Here is a 16,680-nt window from a genome sequence, read left to right as displayed (position 1 = left end):
CAAAACTGTCAAATCTAACTGAATTTAACATAAAAGAGAAACACAATAAGCCACACTCTTAGAGTCGCCCTCCAGTCAAAGCGTGTTTTGCTTCCTGTTGCTTCGCTGTGATCTTATAACGTACGACAATGCATTCTTTCTGATCCCACCTGCGGCAGGTGAGCTCGGATCTGAACCCTAACTCACAAAAACAGAGCCCTAAATGCTCAAATTATAAGGATCCTCTGTCTGATATTCAGCTTTTTCCGCTTTTGTACGAGCCACATGAAAGGCTTACGATGAGTCAGCATCTCTTGAGATCTATAAAAGACTCCACACAAAGCTTCACTTTACGAAAGAAATCTCCTCAATATTCTGTATATTTTGCTCTAAATGCAACAGCATCATCATAACCAGCACATTACACAGAGGTTCAGTCTGATATGATCGCTGTAATCAGTTTAACAGCATCCTACTTGGTAAGGACACTTTCTCGCTGCTTGTGCTACACAAAGGGTCAGAGGTCGGCTTCAGCACCTGGAGCTGGGAGGGACTGAGTGGTTTGCTCAAGGACATATAATCTTCCATAATATACAGGATAACAAGCGAAGTTCACATGTTGTGTAACTCGTGGTTCCGTCGTCTAAAGTCGAATCAGGCCTGTGATTACAGAGTAAACACGCCGGCGTGGAGAGTATGGGAAATGAAGTGCACCAATTACAACTTAAGAGTTCCTAACTAACGCGCTGAAGTGCCTGAACGGCTTGAGCGGAGCAGTTTGGAGGCCTGGGCAGCTCCCAGGTTTATGTACCACACCGAGGCAGAGGAGGCGCCACTAAGTGCGACTTCACAGTCCTCTCAGTGGCCTGAGGAAGAGCAGCGCTCCGAGTCTGAAATCTGCCAGTTCAGATGTGTGTTCGTCCAGTAGTTTATACCTGGTGGTATGAGTGCACGTGGTCGTGATTGGTCGACAGGGTACATACATCTTCAGTGACAGGCAGATCGGGGATCTGCGAGGGGGTGTGGTAAGTCGGGGGAGGTCGGCATGCGGTGACACAGAGCCAGACAGAGCAACCAATGAGATTCAGACATGTGAATGTGCTCCACATGTGAACGTAAGACACGTACATGAGAATGCAGCAAAGAAAAACAAAAAAGCAACTCAGATTTTATGTTTTGAGGGAACAAACTAATTCTGATTTAGACTTGAGGTGACTTTTCTTAAACTGAACCGAGAACCAGTGAAGGCTGAAGTTTTCTTTCACTTATTGTTTCCTCGGATGACATCAGGTCGTTCACACTGAAACATGTTTGTTTCTTTTCGGGTTAGAGCTTCATATTATCTTACACAACAAGTCTGGTCATATTTTTTCTTACTGTCAACAAATCCCACGTGCAGAGCCAAACCAACGCTGCATGTTTCCTCCTAACGATCACTGAGTGTGTATCGCAGTCCGACACGTCCTATTCCTCTGTGCCACAGAGCTTCATAACCCAAAAACTATTAAAAACACATCACTGCTGCACTGGGTGACATGTTCCTTCATTAAAATAAACACACACACTGTAGTTTATTTTGATTCAGTCCCACACACACCCTCCCGCTGCCAGAGACACTCACTCGAGCTCCAGATGTGGACTAATTTACTGGCAAAAATAATCCCAAACAATTTCCTCCATTTGAGTCACGCTGGTTAAAAACTACAGTGGGCAGCTGTTTTAAGAAAATACTACTACTCCATACTTTTAAAGACTTACACCTTCAGCAGATATCAGCTGGTTTCGGTCTTTCCGTGGGATTTATTGACAATGAGACACCAGACTTTAACCTACAAATGAGACATTTATTGTTATAGAAAAATATGAAGAAACGTCTCCTTTAACTACCTGTATTAACCTACAGTTTGTGAAATATTTGCTTTCTTGCCAATAGCTAAAGCAGAAGATTCAGCCTGGTTAGCTATTTCCCCCTGCATCCAGTCTTTGTGCTATGCTAAGCTAAGCTAAGCTAAGCTAAGCTAACTGATTCCCAGCTCTGGCTCCATATTTTAAAAACCCTGCGTTCTATATGAAGTGAAAGTCTGACCTCAGTGCAACACAAACCTGCACTAACTGTATGGATTAGTTGTTGTATTAGACCTCTGCAGCCTAATTTCATGCTAATTGTTAGTGAAACAATTGTTATCCTTCGACTCACACGCTGTCCTTTGATGGCTTAGAGCTTAGATAGTAGTACATGTAGAAGTATTAGTATTCTCTGTTAGTACTGTAGATATAGAAGTCGTGCCTACTGAAACTCACACTTTGTCTTTTGAAGGGTAAGAACTTGCCCTCCACCTCAACCCAGCGCTTGTTGAGCTGGAGTTGGCGGGGCTCCACTAGACTGGCGGCTCCAGCTTCTGAGAGCTGATTGGCTAAGCCCTGCACCTCCTTAAGCTCGTCCTTCTTCTTGTCGAACTCTGAGCCAATTTCCTATTGGACGAAATCAACCAGGAGGTCACTTTCTATTGGCTGAGCCCGGGGGACGGGGTGGAGGAATAAGCACAGAGAGGCGTGTGGATGCATTTGAACAATACACATTCACACACCCGCTCACACACACACACACACACACACAAACACACACACACACGCGCACCGACAATCAGTACAGAATAAAATAATAAAAACATCCATTTACTCACACACAAAGGCACAACACATTAATAAAAGGGATAAAATATCATGTTTGTCAGTGTCAAACATACACAAGGACTTCACTGTATGCTGATATTCTAGCATGTGTCTCCACTCAAACAGTCCATATAAACAACGTGGTGCCATAATCAGGAGGCGCACACTGCCTTCACACTTTATTTACATCCAGAACGAGTACAATCAGCGGCCTTTCCATGAGGTACAGAGGAGCAAGAGCAGTGCGTCGAATGGGGAGTGTGGGGGGTGAAAAGAAGCAGAGACAGATAGATGAGCAGGCAGACAGACAGACAGACAGAAAGACAGGCAGACAGGCAGTGAGGAATCTCAGTTGCGGCAATGACAGGTGAGTCTGAGGCGAGCGGGTCAGACGTCCGCTTAGCGAAATGTCATAGTGATCATCTGAAAGTGAAAGACACACACACACAGAGTCAGGGCGGGGGCAGAAGGACAGGTGGAGTCCAGGGTTGCTCCGTCAAACCTTTTCCACATCTGCGCATTTAAAAAGGATTTGAAAGGCGCTGCACCTGCACGTAGCTTTAACACCAACGTGTCATGTCGGGTTCTGTGTTAACTCTTCATTCACAGGTGGGTTCAGCAATTAACACTAAAAAAACACATTAGCATGTATTATAGATGTCTCAAGGGACAACTATCTGCCTACAACTATATCAGAGTCTGTTAAATTGTCTCAAACTGTTTATTCATTGCTAATATACTGATTAGAAATGTTAAATAAGGGGCCTCTATGAGGTTATAATAAATAATAATCATCCTACTGTCTCACAATTAACTCAGTAATGATTTATTGATGCTAAAATGCTACATGCAACACAGTTTAATGAGCCTCTTTCCAACTCTGAGCAGAAAATTCCCAGATAAAAGCCGCAGGCCTCTACTGAGGACACGAACTGATCGGCAATTACTTCTCTAAATAGATACGAGGACGATTTCCTGGAACAATTATTCACAGAGTCCTCTTCCCGAGCGAATGAAATTTCAAAAGCCTTGACACCAACCCTTTGTCCAAAAGCAGAAGAAGAGGAGAGGTGAGAAACAAAGGACACAAAGAGGTTTTTCCCACATGGACCAGGAAAATTATGAAGAGAGAGAGGGTGAGATGAAGAGCTGGACGATGAGGAAGACAGAGCTGGACGATTATTTCTTAACACCAGAGGAAAAAAACAAAAAGGCAAAGATGTTATTGTGTTTATTTGTGTGTGTGCATGAGTGTGCGTGCTGTCACCTTGACCCTCTCTCCTTCGGGGGGGTCGGGCAGTTGGTCCACACTGCGCTGGATGTCGTCCAGCCAGGCCAGCAGGTCATGTGACTTCCTTCTGTACTGGTACCACTGGGGAGCAATGGCCAACGCCTTCCTGTTCCTCAACACACGCAGGTCCTACACGCACACACGCACACACACAGAGGACTGTCTTGGACATCACGGTGAGGTGTCGTGAAATGTGCCTGCTTTAACTTTGAGACACACTGCACAGATCTAAAAAGCCTTTGGCTGCTGCCACTGAGACCCAGACCCAGATAAGCAGCAGAAAATGGATCCAACTTATGTCAGGCCCGATGCTAATGTCCCCCCCTCATGCACTCACACACTTTGATGAGCGCTCCAGCCAAGCCTGCGAGAGCTGCAGGCTGTCCCACTGTGAAATCGCAGAGAGTCTGAGGGCTCTCTGGTTGACTTCTGGAGTTTTTTAAAGTAAATGTGCAGACTTTGCAGAGTTCAAGCTCCACTTTTTGGGAAATGCGCTCACTTGTTTACTCGCGGTGTCAGATGGAAACACGGACAGCACAGACCAGGCTAGCTGCTTCTGTCTGCCTCTGTGCCACGCTAAAATAAATAATCATGCTTAATGCACAGATGTGAGAGTGGCACAAATATCCTCGGCTGACTCAGCAAGAAAGTGAAGAAGAGTGTTTTCCAAATAATGCCAAAGCAAGGAAATAACTCACAATCCACGGCGTTGTGACATTACAAATAAAAAAATAATCTGAAGATGGGATGAGCTGGCGAGATGACATTTTGAAGTGGAAACACACATGTTGCTACCTGAGTGTGTGTGTCCTAAGACGACAAGATAATGTGACTTCTGATTATATTGATTTTACTGGGACTCAGCGGCCGGGCCTCATTCGTCTTTTGGCTGCAGCAGTTCAGGACGCTGCTGTTGTCCAGTTGTAAATGTAAGACACGTTGGACATCGTCCCGGCAGCTCAGGCATGCACTGATCTGGCATCAGGACCGAGGATCCCTGTTTTACTGGATAACCTGCAGCTGAACCAGGCTCCAAAAGCTTCCTGAAAACCTGAAACCTGCTTCTTTGTCTTTCATGCATCCCTGTCTGTTTCATTCTGGTGGTGTGTGTGAGTGTGTGTGTGTGTGTGTGCGTGTGTGTGTTACCTTCACAGTGTTGTACTTGCTGTTGAGCTGGTTGTGTTTCAGTCTGATCTGCTCTCTCTTGTCCTGATCCGGGACCCTCTTCTGCAGATTCTCTCCTTTTAACAGTAACTCCTTCACTGCACCTTCTTCACAATCCTACGCGACACACACATTGTTTAGAAATGCACACATAAAGGTAAAAAAAGCTCTCATTATCCCTGTAAGTGTGTGTGTGTGTGTGTGTGTGTGTGTGTGTGTGTGTGTGTGTGTGTGTGTGTGTGTGTGTGTGTGTGTGTGTGTGTGTGTGTGTGTGAGAGACCTTGTCCTCCTGGAAGTCCTCCTCCTTCAGGTTTTCCCCCTGTTTGACTTCCTCCTCCAGGAGCTCCAGCCAGATCTGTGCTTCACTGTGGTACTGCTCCAGCTCCTTGGCTGACGCTGCCGTCTGCCACACACACACACACACACACACACACACACAACAACACACACGCAGCAAAGATGCACAGGCACACCAGCACACAAGGAAAAGGAGATCATTAGCGGCCAAGAGAAAGTAAATTCAGTCGAGAGGTTGGAGCGGTGAAGGAAATTTAGTGTGAGAGTCTGAAGTCTGTTAAGTGAGTGTTTAAAATACATTTAGCAAGAGAGTTTGAAGTCTATTTAGTTAGACTTTGAAGTAAATTTAGGGAGAGTTTGAAGTAAATTTAGTGAGTTCAGAGTCTGTTTGGAGAGAGTCTGAAGTAAATTTATGGGGATAGTTGGATCATAGTGTTTAGCATGAAAGATGAAAGAGAGAGTCCATTTGAAGCTGCAGATGTTCAAGTCAAAATAACAAACAACAACGGACAGATTAATTCAATCTAAGCAGACTGTGTGTGTGCTGCTGCTGCTGCTGCTGTTTCAGATTATTAGTTAGTATTCAGAGGGTATCATCTTCCCTACCAGTCCAGAGGCGATGCGCTGTGCGATGGTGTCGAATCTCTGGTTGAGCTGCTCCACTTTGGGTCCCACCTGGGCCTGGCAGTTCTCCCCCCTGGTGGACATGAGCTCCTGGGCCAGGGCCCTCACCTCCTCCATCTTACCCTTTGTCAGCTCCAGCTCCGCACGCAGCACCTGCAAGACACAAACACACACACGGTCAGTCAGAAGCTGAGTTTCAGGTGCATCTGATTTGAAAGATTGAGTCGAGTTCACTGGATGTCTTGTTCAACCCTTTTTGAGGTAATTTCATCTTTCTTTTGTATCTTAATCCTCTGTTTGTCTGCACTCCACTGTGTTTTATATAAGAAACTTTGCAAAAAGACCATATTTCTTTTCATAATCAGCCTCCCTTACATCTAATCCACGACCAGAATCAGAACATTAGTGGAGAAAAACACCACGAGACGCATGGATCAAACACAACATGCAGGCAGATAAACATTAGCACCTTCAGCACAGCGTCGTTGGGTCCCTGGCTGTCCAACTCGTCCATCCTTATCTCTGCTCCGTCAATCCATCCGTTCACTTCCTCAATCTCTCCATCCAACTTCTGCATCTGCCGCTGGTAGTCCTGAAAGAGGGGAGCGAGAGGAGAGAGAGAGAGACGTCGAAGGTGTTCATTTCTGGAGGCTGCAAACAGTGACACTTCCAATGAGCTACTTTTAGAGCGTCTGGGGTATTTTTAGCCCTGATAAAACAGATAACTGAGCATCATGAGGTGTTTTTAATTCCACTTCTTTCTCTGACCAGCAGCAGGTTGAGCCACTCTTCCGCTCTGGATGTGACTGCGATCCAGTTGCAGCGCAGCAGGCTGACTTTGTCGTCCACCAGGCCCCCGTGGCCCCGCAGCACCGCCTTGAGGGCCTCGGCGAGGTCCACCACGGCCTGCAGCTGCGGCTGACGCTTCTCCGTCTCCCCGTGGATGGACTGACACGATGAAGAAAAGGAGTGAATATGAGCTAAACTCCAAATGAATGCTAACGCTAATGCTCTGTGTCTGTGTTGGCTAACACATCCACCATTAGTTTTATAAGGAGATGTCAGCGTCATGTTTACAGCTTGTCCACACATGCAGCTTCACGCCTCAGCAGAAACACTTCCTCCTCACGCTTCTTAAAGTAACCTTTTATCCCAACTCATAACAGCAGGCAACAAAGGTCTCTGGCCGGAGCCACACTGAGGACCTTATGTTTTGTGTCTTTACATGTGTGTCTCGTACCTGTGCCCACGCCACCTCAGCCTCCAGGTCGCTGGGCATACCGTCCACAGCAGAGCGCCTGGTTAGCTCAGCGTCAGTGGCGGCGAGCCACTCTGTCAGCCCGTTCAGCTCCTTACGCAGCTTCCTGGACAACTTCAGACTCTTCTCCAGCTCCAGTTTACTCTCAGTTACCTACACACACATTGAAAAGGCCAAATGTCTAAATGTGACGTGTACGATCACGTGTGTCCAGCTGAGCGCGTCTGCGTGCGAACCTGTGATCCCAGCTGGTTGTAGAGCAGTTTGAGGGCGGTCACGCGGTCGTCCAGCTCTTTGGGCTGCTCAGTCTGCTGCTTCTGGACGATCTGTCGGCCTGTTTTGATCACCGTCTCCACCTCCCCTTTCACTTCACTCAGCACCTTGTACAGCTTCTGTTGGACACAAACGGCCAGCGGAGGCTTTACATACGATCAATAGATCAATTTGTCCATCTAACTGACACTGTGATTCAATTACCCACCATGCACTGCTCCAGCTGCGACTGCACCACATCCTGCTCCACACTGCCAATGTCCAGCAACCCCACCTGGCTTTTGACCCCAGCCAGCACACGCTCGCACTCGGCCAACCGAGCGTCGAAGTTGGCCGGCTTCTGGAAGAGCCGGAACTTCGTCCACACGTCCGTGAGCATTTTCTGTGACAGCCGCAGAGAGACGCAATTACAGCACACACAACACAAATACCGACCAAGAGAGACAGATTAAACCTCCTAAAGGCAGTAGACTAACACAGCAAAACAATCTTAATCTAATCTAATCTAATCTTAACATGTGAGAACATCTGCAAAGCTCAACATGAACCAAACATGCACAAATCACGTACCTGGGTGAGGTCTATCTGTCCCATGAACCTCTGGGACGGCTCTTTGTCCTGGTTCTTCTTCCTCATGTCCTCCAGGGTCGCATCATGGCTGCTCAGCTCAGACTGGATTTTCTGTTAAACACACACAGAAACACATTTAAAAAGGAACTCAAATAACACACAAATATCAATTTAAGACCTATTGGTGTTTTAAATAAGTTTAAATTGATAGTGTACCTCCTTCTGCTGACCACAAGGGGGCAGGAGGCATCAAGGAGAAGGAAGTGTGTGCTTAAAAGCATTAATAACTTGTCACCCTCTCTCTCTCACACACACACACACACACACACACACACACACACACTCAAACACACTCTCACACACACTGTCACCCCTCTCTCTTTTTAAATACCGAGCGCCCTGTAATCACATATGCTCATACAGACCACACTAATCCAATCATCCTCCCGTGTGTGTGTGTGTGTGTGTGTGTGTGTGTGTGTGTGAGAGAAATGTCATCCTTTGCACTGGTGGTCTACAGCGCACATGGAGGTAATCTCTCTATCCACACACACACACACACACACACACACACACGTTAGTTGAAGACCTGTCGTCTGATTTGTCTGGAAGGAGTATCAGAGATCAGAAGAAAGAGGAACAAGCAGATATGTAGAAGAAGCAGTTGTTAGAGGAAGCAGACAAAAAGACAGAGAGTGTGTGTGTGTGTGTGTGTGTGTGTGTGTGTGTGTGTGTGTGTGTGTGTGCGCGTGTGTGTGTGTTCACTGTCTGTGTCCAAAGCAGCTCTGGGCTTAATTAGGACCACAGAGAGAAAAAGAGCATTTGTCTTTTTCTCCTGGTTCCTCTGCACACACACACACACACACACACACACACACACACACACACACACGCACACACACACACACACACACGCACACACACACACACACACACACACACACAGATGTGGATTTTGATCTTTAGTGTATTTCGTCCTTCTTGTCCTCCTCTTGTCTCTCCACCTGTCAACACAGCTGTTAAGGACGGACTCTGACAAGGCCAAAGGCTTGACAGCGTTTCATGAGTGCAAACACTGGGCGGTTTTACTTTAAGATGAATCTGACCTCGAACCGAGCATCTGAACACAGCCCGCCCCAGTCTGATTACTGCAGGTCCAGCTGGGTCTTTTGGGGTCTGGCTGCACCTCTAGCCAATCTAATCAGTCCTGGTTTCACAGTATTGGTCAGGTGAAGCTTGGTTTGGTTAAGTCGTCGTCAGGAATCCTTTTACACAGAAGTGCCAAACAGGACAAACAGCTGCTCAATGCTCCTCTCTCTCACTGTCCGAAAATGTCTGCTGGTTTTTCATCCTATGAATGATGTTTCCATTTCCGATGTGGTGGGACAAAACGTGGCATGAATCTTTGTTTTCCACAGCCCGTAAGGTGCATGACAACAAGCTGATGTTGCTTCTTTTCTTTGAGAAAGAAAGCGTTGAAACGAAATCGCATCAAAATCAATCAAGTCGGGCCCGGCAAGATGACGGTCGAAAAGCAGATTCATGGTAAATGTCTCATCACTGTGGGGGGGGCGGTGACGCTGTGTGCAGATTGAAGTGTGTAGGAAAAACTGAATAAAACAAGAGGAATCATCACCCAAAAATTTGCAGCGCTGTGGCTGCAAAAAACACACGTCAGCAGGTTTAGTTCAACAAAGACCAAACTGCATCCAACACGACTGCTTGTTATTTTCATGGGACACTTTGTTCACTTATTTAATCTATTCGCTTTAATGGAGACGAATCTCCAGGACTGTTAAAAGTGCACTTCTGCTGTAAATCTCCATTTAGCAGAGGCTCATGATTTAAAGAAATGTGCGGTGGCTCGAAATAAAATAATCAGTTTTGTAGGTTTTGCCCGAGGAAGCGAAGAAATGCAGAAAAGAAGCGCTTCATTCTTACTGGGTGTGATCACTGGAGAATTAAAGAGCTGGACAGGTCTCAGTAAACTGATAAAGCGAGGCAATAAGAGAGCGGGGAAAGGTATACTGGCCCACAGACAGCTACCTGAGCCTCCTGCGGTATCTGCTGGGCGTCGATGTGGTCAGCCAGGTACGCAGTGAGGTGGCGGTCAGTGTTGGCCAGCGCCTCCTGCAGCTGCCTCAGCGTCTTGTCATTCTCCTGGGCCCACTGGACGCTCTTCTCCAGCTCCTTCCGCCTGGCCGCCGCCTGAGCAGACAGGAAGCACATCACACAAACGCATAAAGCAGACCATACGTGCAGGAAATAGCTTGAGGGAAACACATTAGCAGACGCTGACATGCATTCCTACGTTCGATTTTCCAGCTCATGTATATAAAAGCAGCTTCCCATCGACGATATCTCGAATAAACTCTTAGAAAATCTGAACGAGATCCCCGTGAGATTCAGATAAGATGTGTCTTTGAAGAATCCTCAGGGGGAGCTTGGGATATTTCATTCACATGTTTAAACTTGTTATCTTGTTTACTGCTTTTGAAGTCGGTGTGTAAAAACCAGTGCACACACACACACTCAAGTCAGGTGTTTGGTGCCTTTTTTTGCCGGTGAAATGATGTAATTTTAATAAAGAATGCTTTCTGGTGACTTTCTATATTTGTCCTCTTGTGAACAAAATGTAAAATATCCGGTCCCTCTGTGCCACAGAGCTGCACTGTCGTCCAAAAAACACTTCAGTGAGCCTCACTGTCACGCTGGAGGACACGTTCCTTCATTAGCGTGAACACACACGCTGTAGTTTATTGTGACTCGGTCCCTCGTAAACCATTCTGCTGGCCAAAATAATCACTTCAACCCAAATGTGTATTAATCCACAGCTGAAAACTGTCCCGACGCATTCATTATTTCCTCCCGCTTGAATAACGTTTGATAAAAACTACGGTGAGCAGCTGCTGTATGAGATTACTCAGCCTTATAAATAATGAAAGCAGATATCCTACAGGTGTTTTTAAAGATTCGGGTCTTCAGCAGGAGCCTGAAGGGTTGGGGGTGAAAGCCACAGACAGGGCAGTGATTGTTTGTTTTGGTCTTTTCATGACATTTCTTACAGTAATAAAAATACATCTGTAATCTGTACTTCTTAGAGTTAGTTGGTGAACTAATACTGGGGCATGTTAGTCAGTCACATTAGCTCTGATTTCTTTTTTCTCTGGGCTGTGTGAAGGAAAAACACCTTTAAGCTTGTTAACTGTTTGCTAGCTATCAGTTTGTGGGCTTGTTAGCTCGGGGGCTAACAAGGCAGGAAGCTCACGTGTTGTATTGAAAGATAAATTTGTTCCATACAAACATCCCTCTTTTGTGAAGCCCTTCATGCAACAGATCAAATGAGAGTAAAAGGTGCACCTCGGCTAATAAACCACGACAGCTCGCTCACTTTTGGACTCTCTGGCCCTCCGTTGCCTCAAAGCTCAGCACTGGTCAGCGGTGCAGATTTTCAGATTCACCAAAGTTGAACTTGATGCATAAAATCTGAGGATTTCCTTTGACCTCACAAGCGAAGCCACTGATTGTGATGGTTTTCTTTTCTAACCTGTGTAGCACACACAATCCTTCTGTGCCTACATAAACACACATACACAAGACAGAACTACGCACAACATGTACACAAACACCCCCCCCCACACACACACTCATACCCTCTTGAAGGACGGTATCCGGGGTCTCTCTCTCATGCCGTCTCGGTGTGGCTGACCACATCAAGGCCTCCGTTGTCACTACCAACACCAGTAACCAGTATCCAGTGACGCCTGTTACTGGCAGCTACTTAAGAGCTTCCTGTCTTTCTGTCCCTGCCGACTGCCCGCGAGATTAACTAATAAACGGACCTCTTACATCACAAACCTGTGTGAGCTCCTGCGTGTTGGAGGGAGAGTGAGAGTGTGGATGTGGTTACAGGTGAGCGTGCTAATCCCATACAGACGGATAATGACTCCAAGTATAGCCCAGAGCCTGCCTAAACCTTGCAGCACGCACACACACACACACACACACACACACACACACACACAGAGTACTCCTAATGTTACCAGTGGATGTATCATCAGGGCTTTTTCCCGGTCTTCGTTGATAATGTATGAAATGAGAACTTGAGTCAGATTAAATATTTAGGCAAACATTGATAACCCTCCCTGTGGCAATGTGCTCCATTTCCCTGCCAATTGTCAGCTCATGAATACATATTCCCATTAAACATATTTTCCCCTTATTACTTATTTCTCTCACACACGCATACACGTGGTTTCTACTGCAGCCATCGTGAACAAGAGAGACAGACAGCCGCTGTTTGCTGAACAGCCTTGTGTTGGAAACGCTGTCGGCAAAGCGCGAGCGGCGTTCTCTGCACTTCCTCTTATTGGTTTTCAGCCGTTACAAGAAGCTGAAATTAAAACGGCAAATACGACTCTTTGATCTGAAACATATTTTTTTTGCGTGTGCGCGCCAGCTTTATCTCCAGTTTTAAAGTGGGACGTTGATATAATGAGATTACAGACTCTCTGCATTGACTTGGACCCCTGCGCTCCTTAGAAGTCGGCCCCATCTGATGCTGGGAAGTGTTGACGTGCAGCGTTTTGACTCTTTGCACTTCTTTGGATAAGAAGCAGGAAATAGATACAAATGTTTTTTTTTAATGTCTGCAGTAACTTTGATCTGAATGACATCAAGTTTTGCACCGAACATATAACAAAACTTGACGACACCTTTTCTCGAGCCTCTTAAATGTGTTACATATGAACGCCAATATCTCTAAACCAATCAGATTGCAACCTTTAGAATTCCTCGGCTGTGAAATATCTGGTTTTCACCTGCAGCTGCCGAAAGGCTGATAAACAGCCGTCCCCGAAGCTGTCCGCAAACGGATAGGGAGAGATTCGACAGTGTGTTTCTCACACGGCGCTGATCAAGTTAGAAAAAGGAGATTTAGGAAAGAAAAAAGGGTTCCCTCGATGCGCTCCCCTCCGGTCAGAGAAAGGGAGGAACATTAAGGCAATATTTTGGTCTGTGTGCTTGGGCTGCTCCATCTGTCTTTTCAGAGATACTCACAAACAGCCGCGTCCCGTCTCCGCGCTCGGCGTCCCCTTTATAGATGACAAACAAACAGGGCTCAGAGCCGCCCGGCCTCACCTTGCATGCACACATGCCGACATACACGCCCAAACAAAGGACACCGGCTTCTGTAATGCTTTCAAACAGACAACACGCACAATGGCACTTCCTCCCATAAAACACAGAACAGCCTGAAATATAAGACTGTGTCACACACACTCACACACACACGCACTCACACACACACACACTGTCTGATGGGTAGACAAACAAAAGGAGGCTTATCAAGCTGCAAGGAGAACATTAATCTGGTTCTATTGTGAGGGAGGATCAACCCAGCGGGCAATGAGTGTGTGTGTGTGTGTGTGTGTGTGTGTATGTGTGTGTGAGGGGGTGTGTGCAAGTACATCTACAGTAATCTGTCACTGAGGATCACCACGAGAGGCTGAGGATGTATTGCTCCCATTGATGATGGCTACAAGCAAGGGAAGGAGGATACTGGGAGAGGAAGAGGAGGAGGAGGAGGAAGAGGAGGAGGCAGGAGAGTGAAGGAGGCTGATGAAGAAAAGGCAGAAGAAGGGAAGGGAAGGAGAAAAAGGATGAAAAAGGAGGATGATGAGACAAGAGGAAGGTAATTAAAGGTATGGATGCTGCGAGGAAGATTACTTGAGCTTTTTTCTCTGTTGATCTATTACTGACTGTTAATTCATATAGTTCGCTCTATATTCGGTCTATATTAAATGTGAACTTTATTGTCAAATTGTTGCCAAATAGTTTGCTTTCTATAAACTCGCTGATTAATGGTTTCATCCCTGCGCGTGGAGGGGTGGGAGGAAGAGGAGCAGACAAAGGTGTGACTATAAAGTTCACATCTAAGGCAGCAACACAAGAGCTCCACACTTGAACTCTATGCAGCTTTTCAGGAAATAAAGGTTCGCTCATGACTCTTATGGTCGTTTATTCTGTTAACAATGAGATGACGTCGCAGTGCGTCACGACTTCACTCAGGAATCCTTCCTCTGGGAGAAAGCCTTCACTCCACATGATCTCACGTTTAACAATAGTTGTGCTGTTTTCACAGACTTCTCTCCGCTGGCGGTGAACGGCCGACTGCAGGTTGAGATCTTCTGAATTTAGAACATTATGTTTTGGACTTGAGCCATCAAAAGTGATCAGGCTGTCCTTGGCTGCAGCAAAAAAAAAAAACCCAAGTGGAAATTCAGCTTTAAATTCTCAGAAAACAAATGATGAAAAATCCCTGTTTTTAAAATTTCATGTGAAACGCAAAGTAATGACTAGTTATTAGTCAGATTCAGAAACCAGAGGAGGAATCAGAAGAGACACAGCACGGTTTCTGAGCCATGGTAGAACTAGCTGTCATTCACTGGCTGACTGGAGGATGGAGAATGGGAAGGCTAATAAATCTAACGAGCGAGGGAGCGCTGTGTGATTTGGGGTTGCCTCAAGCAAAAGCTGACAACTGTGAAGGAAATGAAGTGAATTATTTGTCAGAGAAGAAAATCTAATCCCAAATTAGAGACCTTACTGATTGTGATTATGTTAATCTTGCAGTTGCCGACATCTCCAGGCCAGAAATGCATGTTTGTAAAGCTTTTATTCTCCTTTAAGGTGAAATCTTTGCCTGTCAGATAGTTTGGACCACAGTCCCACAATGTGGCTGCTGCTACAACACAACTACCTCAAACTCTGACATGTCTGCATGCATATAGCTGTCTCATTTCCACCCCAGAGCTACACTCCACCAGGCATTCAGCGCACCATCTCACACGGCTCCAAACTACTACTGACCAGTCTGACACCGAGACACAATAATTGTTGTTTCCATGTGCTGGTGACTTAACGCGAGCGGTGACACGGAGTGTGTCGTGAGCCGTCTTCGGCTGATTGAGGACCAAACACATTGTGGACAATTTGCAGCTTTTCCTTCGTACGCTGGCAGCCCTGCACGAGGGCCGTCACAGCAGCCAAGGCGAGAGACGACTATAAGAGGAGCTGAGTGTTACGCACAGTCGAGTTAAGGCTGGGCTGCGTCGGCCACCTTTTGTAGCGCCAGTTGGTCATCAATCACAAGGCTCAGATTTCCTGTCACCTTTGCCGAGGAGAGTGAGGGGGGGACACATCCAAAAACACTATAACTACCTTTTTCCAGTTGCCATAGATTGTAATAACAGTTGTTTCTAATTGTTGTAATCATTGTTCCTTTGGATGGTGGTTCCATGTATCACATTTGACTGATCTCTGATGTATCAGACTTCATATGTTCTTGTCTAAGAGGCGTATTTTGTCCCATACATGGGAGAATCAGACAGCCTGCATCAGAGTGCGCATGCTGTATAAATCTGCATGTATGAGGGGCTGCGGTCTTACCCTCGCCATAAGTTCATCCCATCGTGTGTTGAAGGCGTCCAATTTCTGCTGTATCAGTTCATCCAGAACGCCCCCGTCCATCAGCGTCTGGGCCAGCTCCCGAATCTGGTTCCTGTTGTCCTCAGGGTGCCGCAGGAGAACTTCTAGACTCTGCACACACACACACACACACACACACACACACACACACACACACACACACACACAGGCTTAATCTCTGAGTTGTACTGAAGTTTCTCAAGTTAAAACTTCTTCCAGCTTCCGGCGGTAATGTTACTGTCGTGCTGTTTTTGCAAACAAGCTGATATTATTTAGTTGGAAGGTGACTCAAAATGGGGGAGGAGGAGGAGGAGGAGGAGGAGGAAGAGGAGCACGGTGAAAACTGTGATGACATGCAGAGGCTAAAGGAGGACGCTTAGTGTTTGTTCATCTGACCTTGGTGCTTAACAGCTTTTCACAAATTCTGAAAACCCCCAAAAGGTCTGTTTGGCTGTCAGTAGTGCATTTAGCGTCATTACACACGGCTCAGTGGGCAGACATTTGCATTTTGCTCTTCTGCATTACCTTAAATGAAAGAATGAATCCCGGTCTAGAGGTTTGATCTCAACAGATCCCTGCACGTAACATCTAAATCAATCTTCAAAAGCACAGTTTGAGCAAATTAACGAGTTAATAAGCTTTTCACTTTGAGGCCAGCACAGCCCAGTGTCTCCAGTTAGAAGAGTCGGTGTGAATTCCAGTGGATTAACTGAATTTTGCTCTGCCTGTGAGGCCTGTCTTACATAACCTCAGAGAAGTCTCCACACTAAATCTGTCTTTATTTCCTCCAAATGGCTGGAAACATAATCTTTCTTACAGAAACTTCCTCCATCAGATGAAAATTACCTTTTTCCAGAAGCGCCTCACATCACTCCCCTTCCCTTCCCCCTGAACGACCTCTCTCTCCACTGCTTGCTCTAATTAAAACAAAAAGAAAAGGCCCGTTCCCTTCCCGCCTTCGGCTGTAACTTTCCTTTCTTTGCATTCCTTCCATACTTCAGCTGTTGTTTTATTTTGATCGTGACATTTTTCTTTCTAGATGAAAGTGTCGGCTAAATGCTAG

General features: G+C 46.1%; 2 protein-coding genes across 4 annotated transcripts in view; one reads left to right on the top strand and one right to left on the bottom strand.

The window, feature by feature from the left end:
• Positions 1 to 16,680, top strand: part of LOC139352111 (calcipressin-1-like) — a 248,609-nt gene that overhangs the window by 137,363 nt on the left and 94,566 nt on the right. The gene's annotated exons all lie outside the window — the stretch shown is intronic.
• The window catches only part of dmd (dystrophin), a 166,624-nt gene that overhangs the window by 66,705 nt on the left and 83,239 nt on the right, over positions 1 to 16,680 (bottom strand). For all 3 annotated transcript variants that reach the window (XM_070994174.1, XM_070994172.1, XM_070994173.1), the window contains 14 exons: positions 15,579 to 15,728; positions 10,176 to 10,337; positions 8,130 to 8,240; positions 7,768 to 7,941; positions 7,523 to 7,678; positions 7,269 to 7,439; positions 6,797 to 6,976; positions 6,498 to 6,620; positions 6,011 to 6,181; positions 5,388 to 5,510; positions 5,090 to 5,224; positions 3,920 to 4,072; positions 2,281 to 2,451; positions 963 to 989 (listed from right to left, as the gene is read on the bottom strand). In XM_070994174.1, coding sequence (XP_070850275.1) covers positions 963 to 989; positions 2,281 to 2,451; positions 3,920 to 4,072; positions 5,090 to 5,224; positions 5,388 to 5,510; positions 6,011 to 6,181; positions 6,498 to 6,620; positions 6,797 to 6,976; positions 7,269 to 7,439; positions 7,523 to 7,678; positions 7,768 to 7,941; positions 8,130 to 8,240; positions 10,176 to 10,337; positions 15,579 to 15,728 — 2,007 coding nt within the window. The remainder of the gene's footprint in view (positions 1 to 962; positions 990 to 2,280; positions 2,452 to 3,919; positions 4,073 to 5,089; positions 5,225 to 5,387; positions 5,511 to 6,010; positions 6,182 to 6,497; positions 6,621 to 6,796; positions 6,977 to 7,268; positions 7,440 to 7,522; positions 7,679 to 7,767; positions 7,942 to 8,129; positions 8,241 to 10,175; positions 10,338 to 15,578; positions 15,729 to 16,680) is intronic.

This window comes from Chaetodon trifascialis, chromosome 24, assembly GCF_039877785.1.
Source record: "Chaetodon trifascialis isolate fChaTrf1 chromosome 24, fChaTrf1.hap1, whole genome shotgun sequence".
NCBI lineage: Eukaryota > Metazoa > Chordata > Actinopteri > Chaetodontiformes > Chaetodontidae > Chaetodon > Chaetodon trifascialis.
This window is presented reverse-complemented; position numbering and strand designations above follow the sequence as displayed.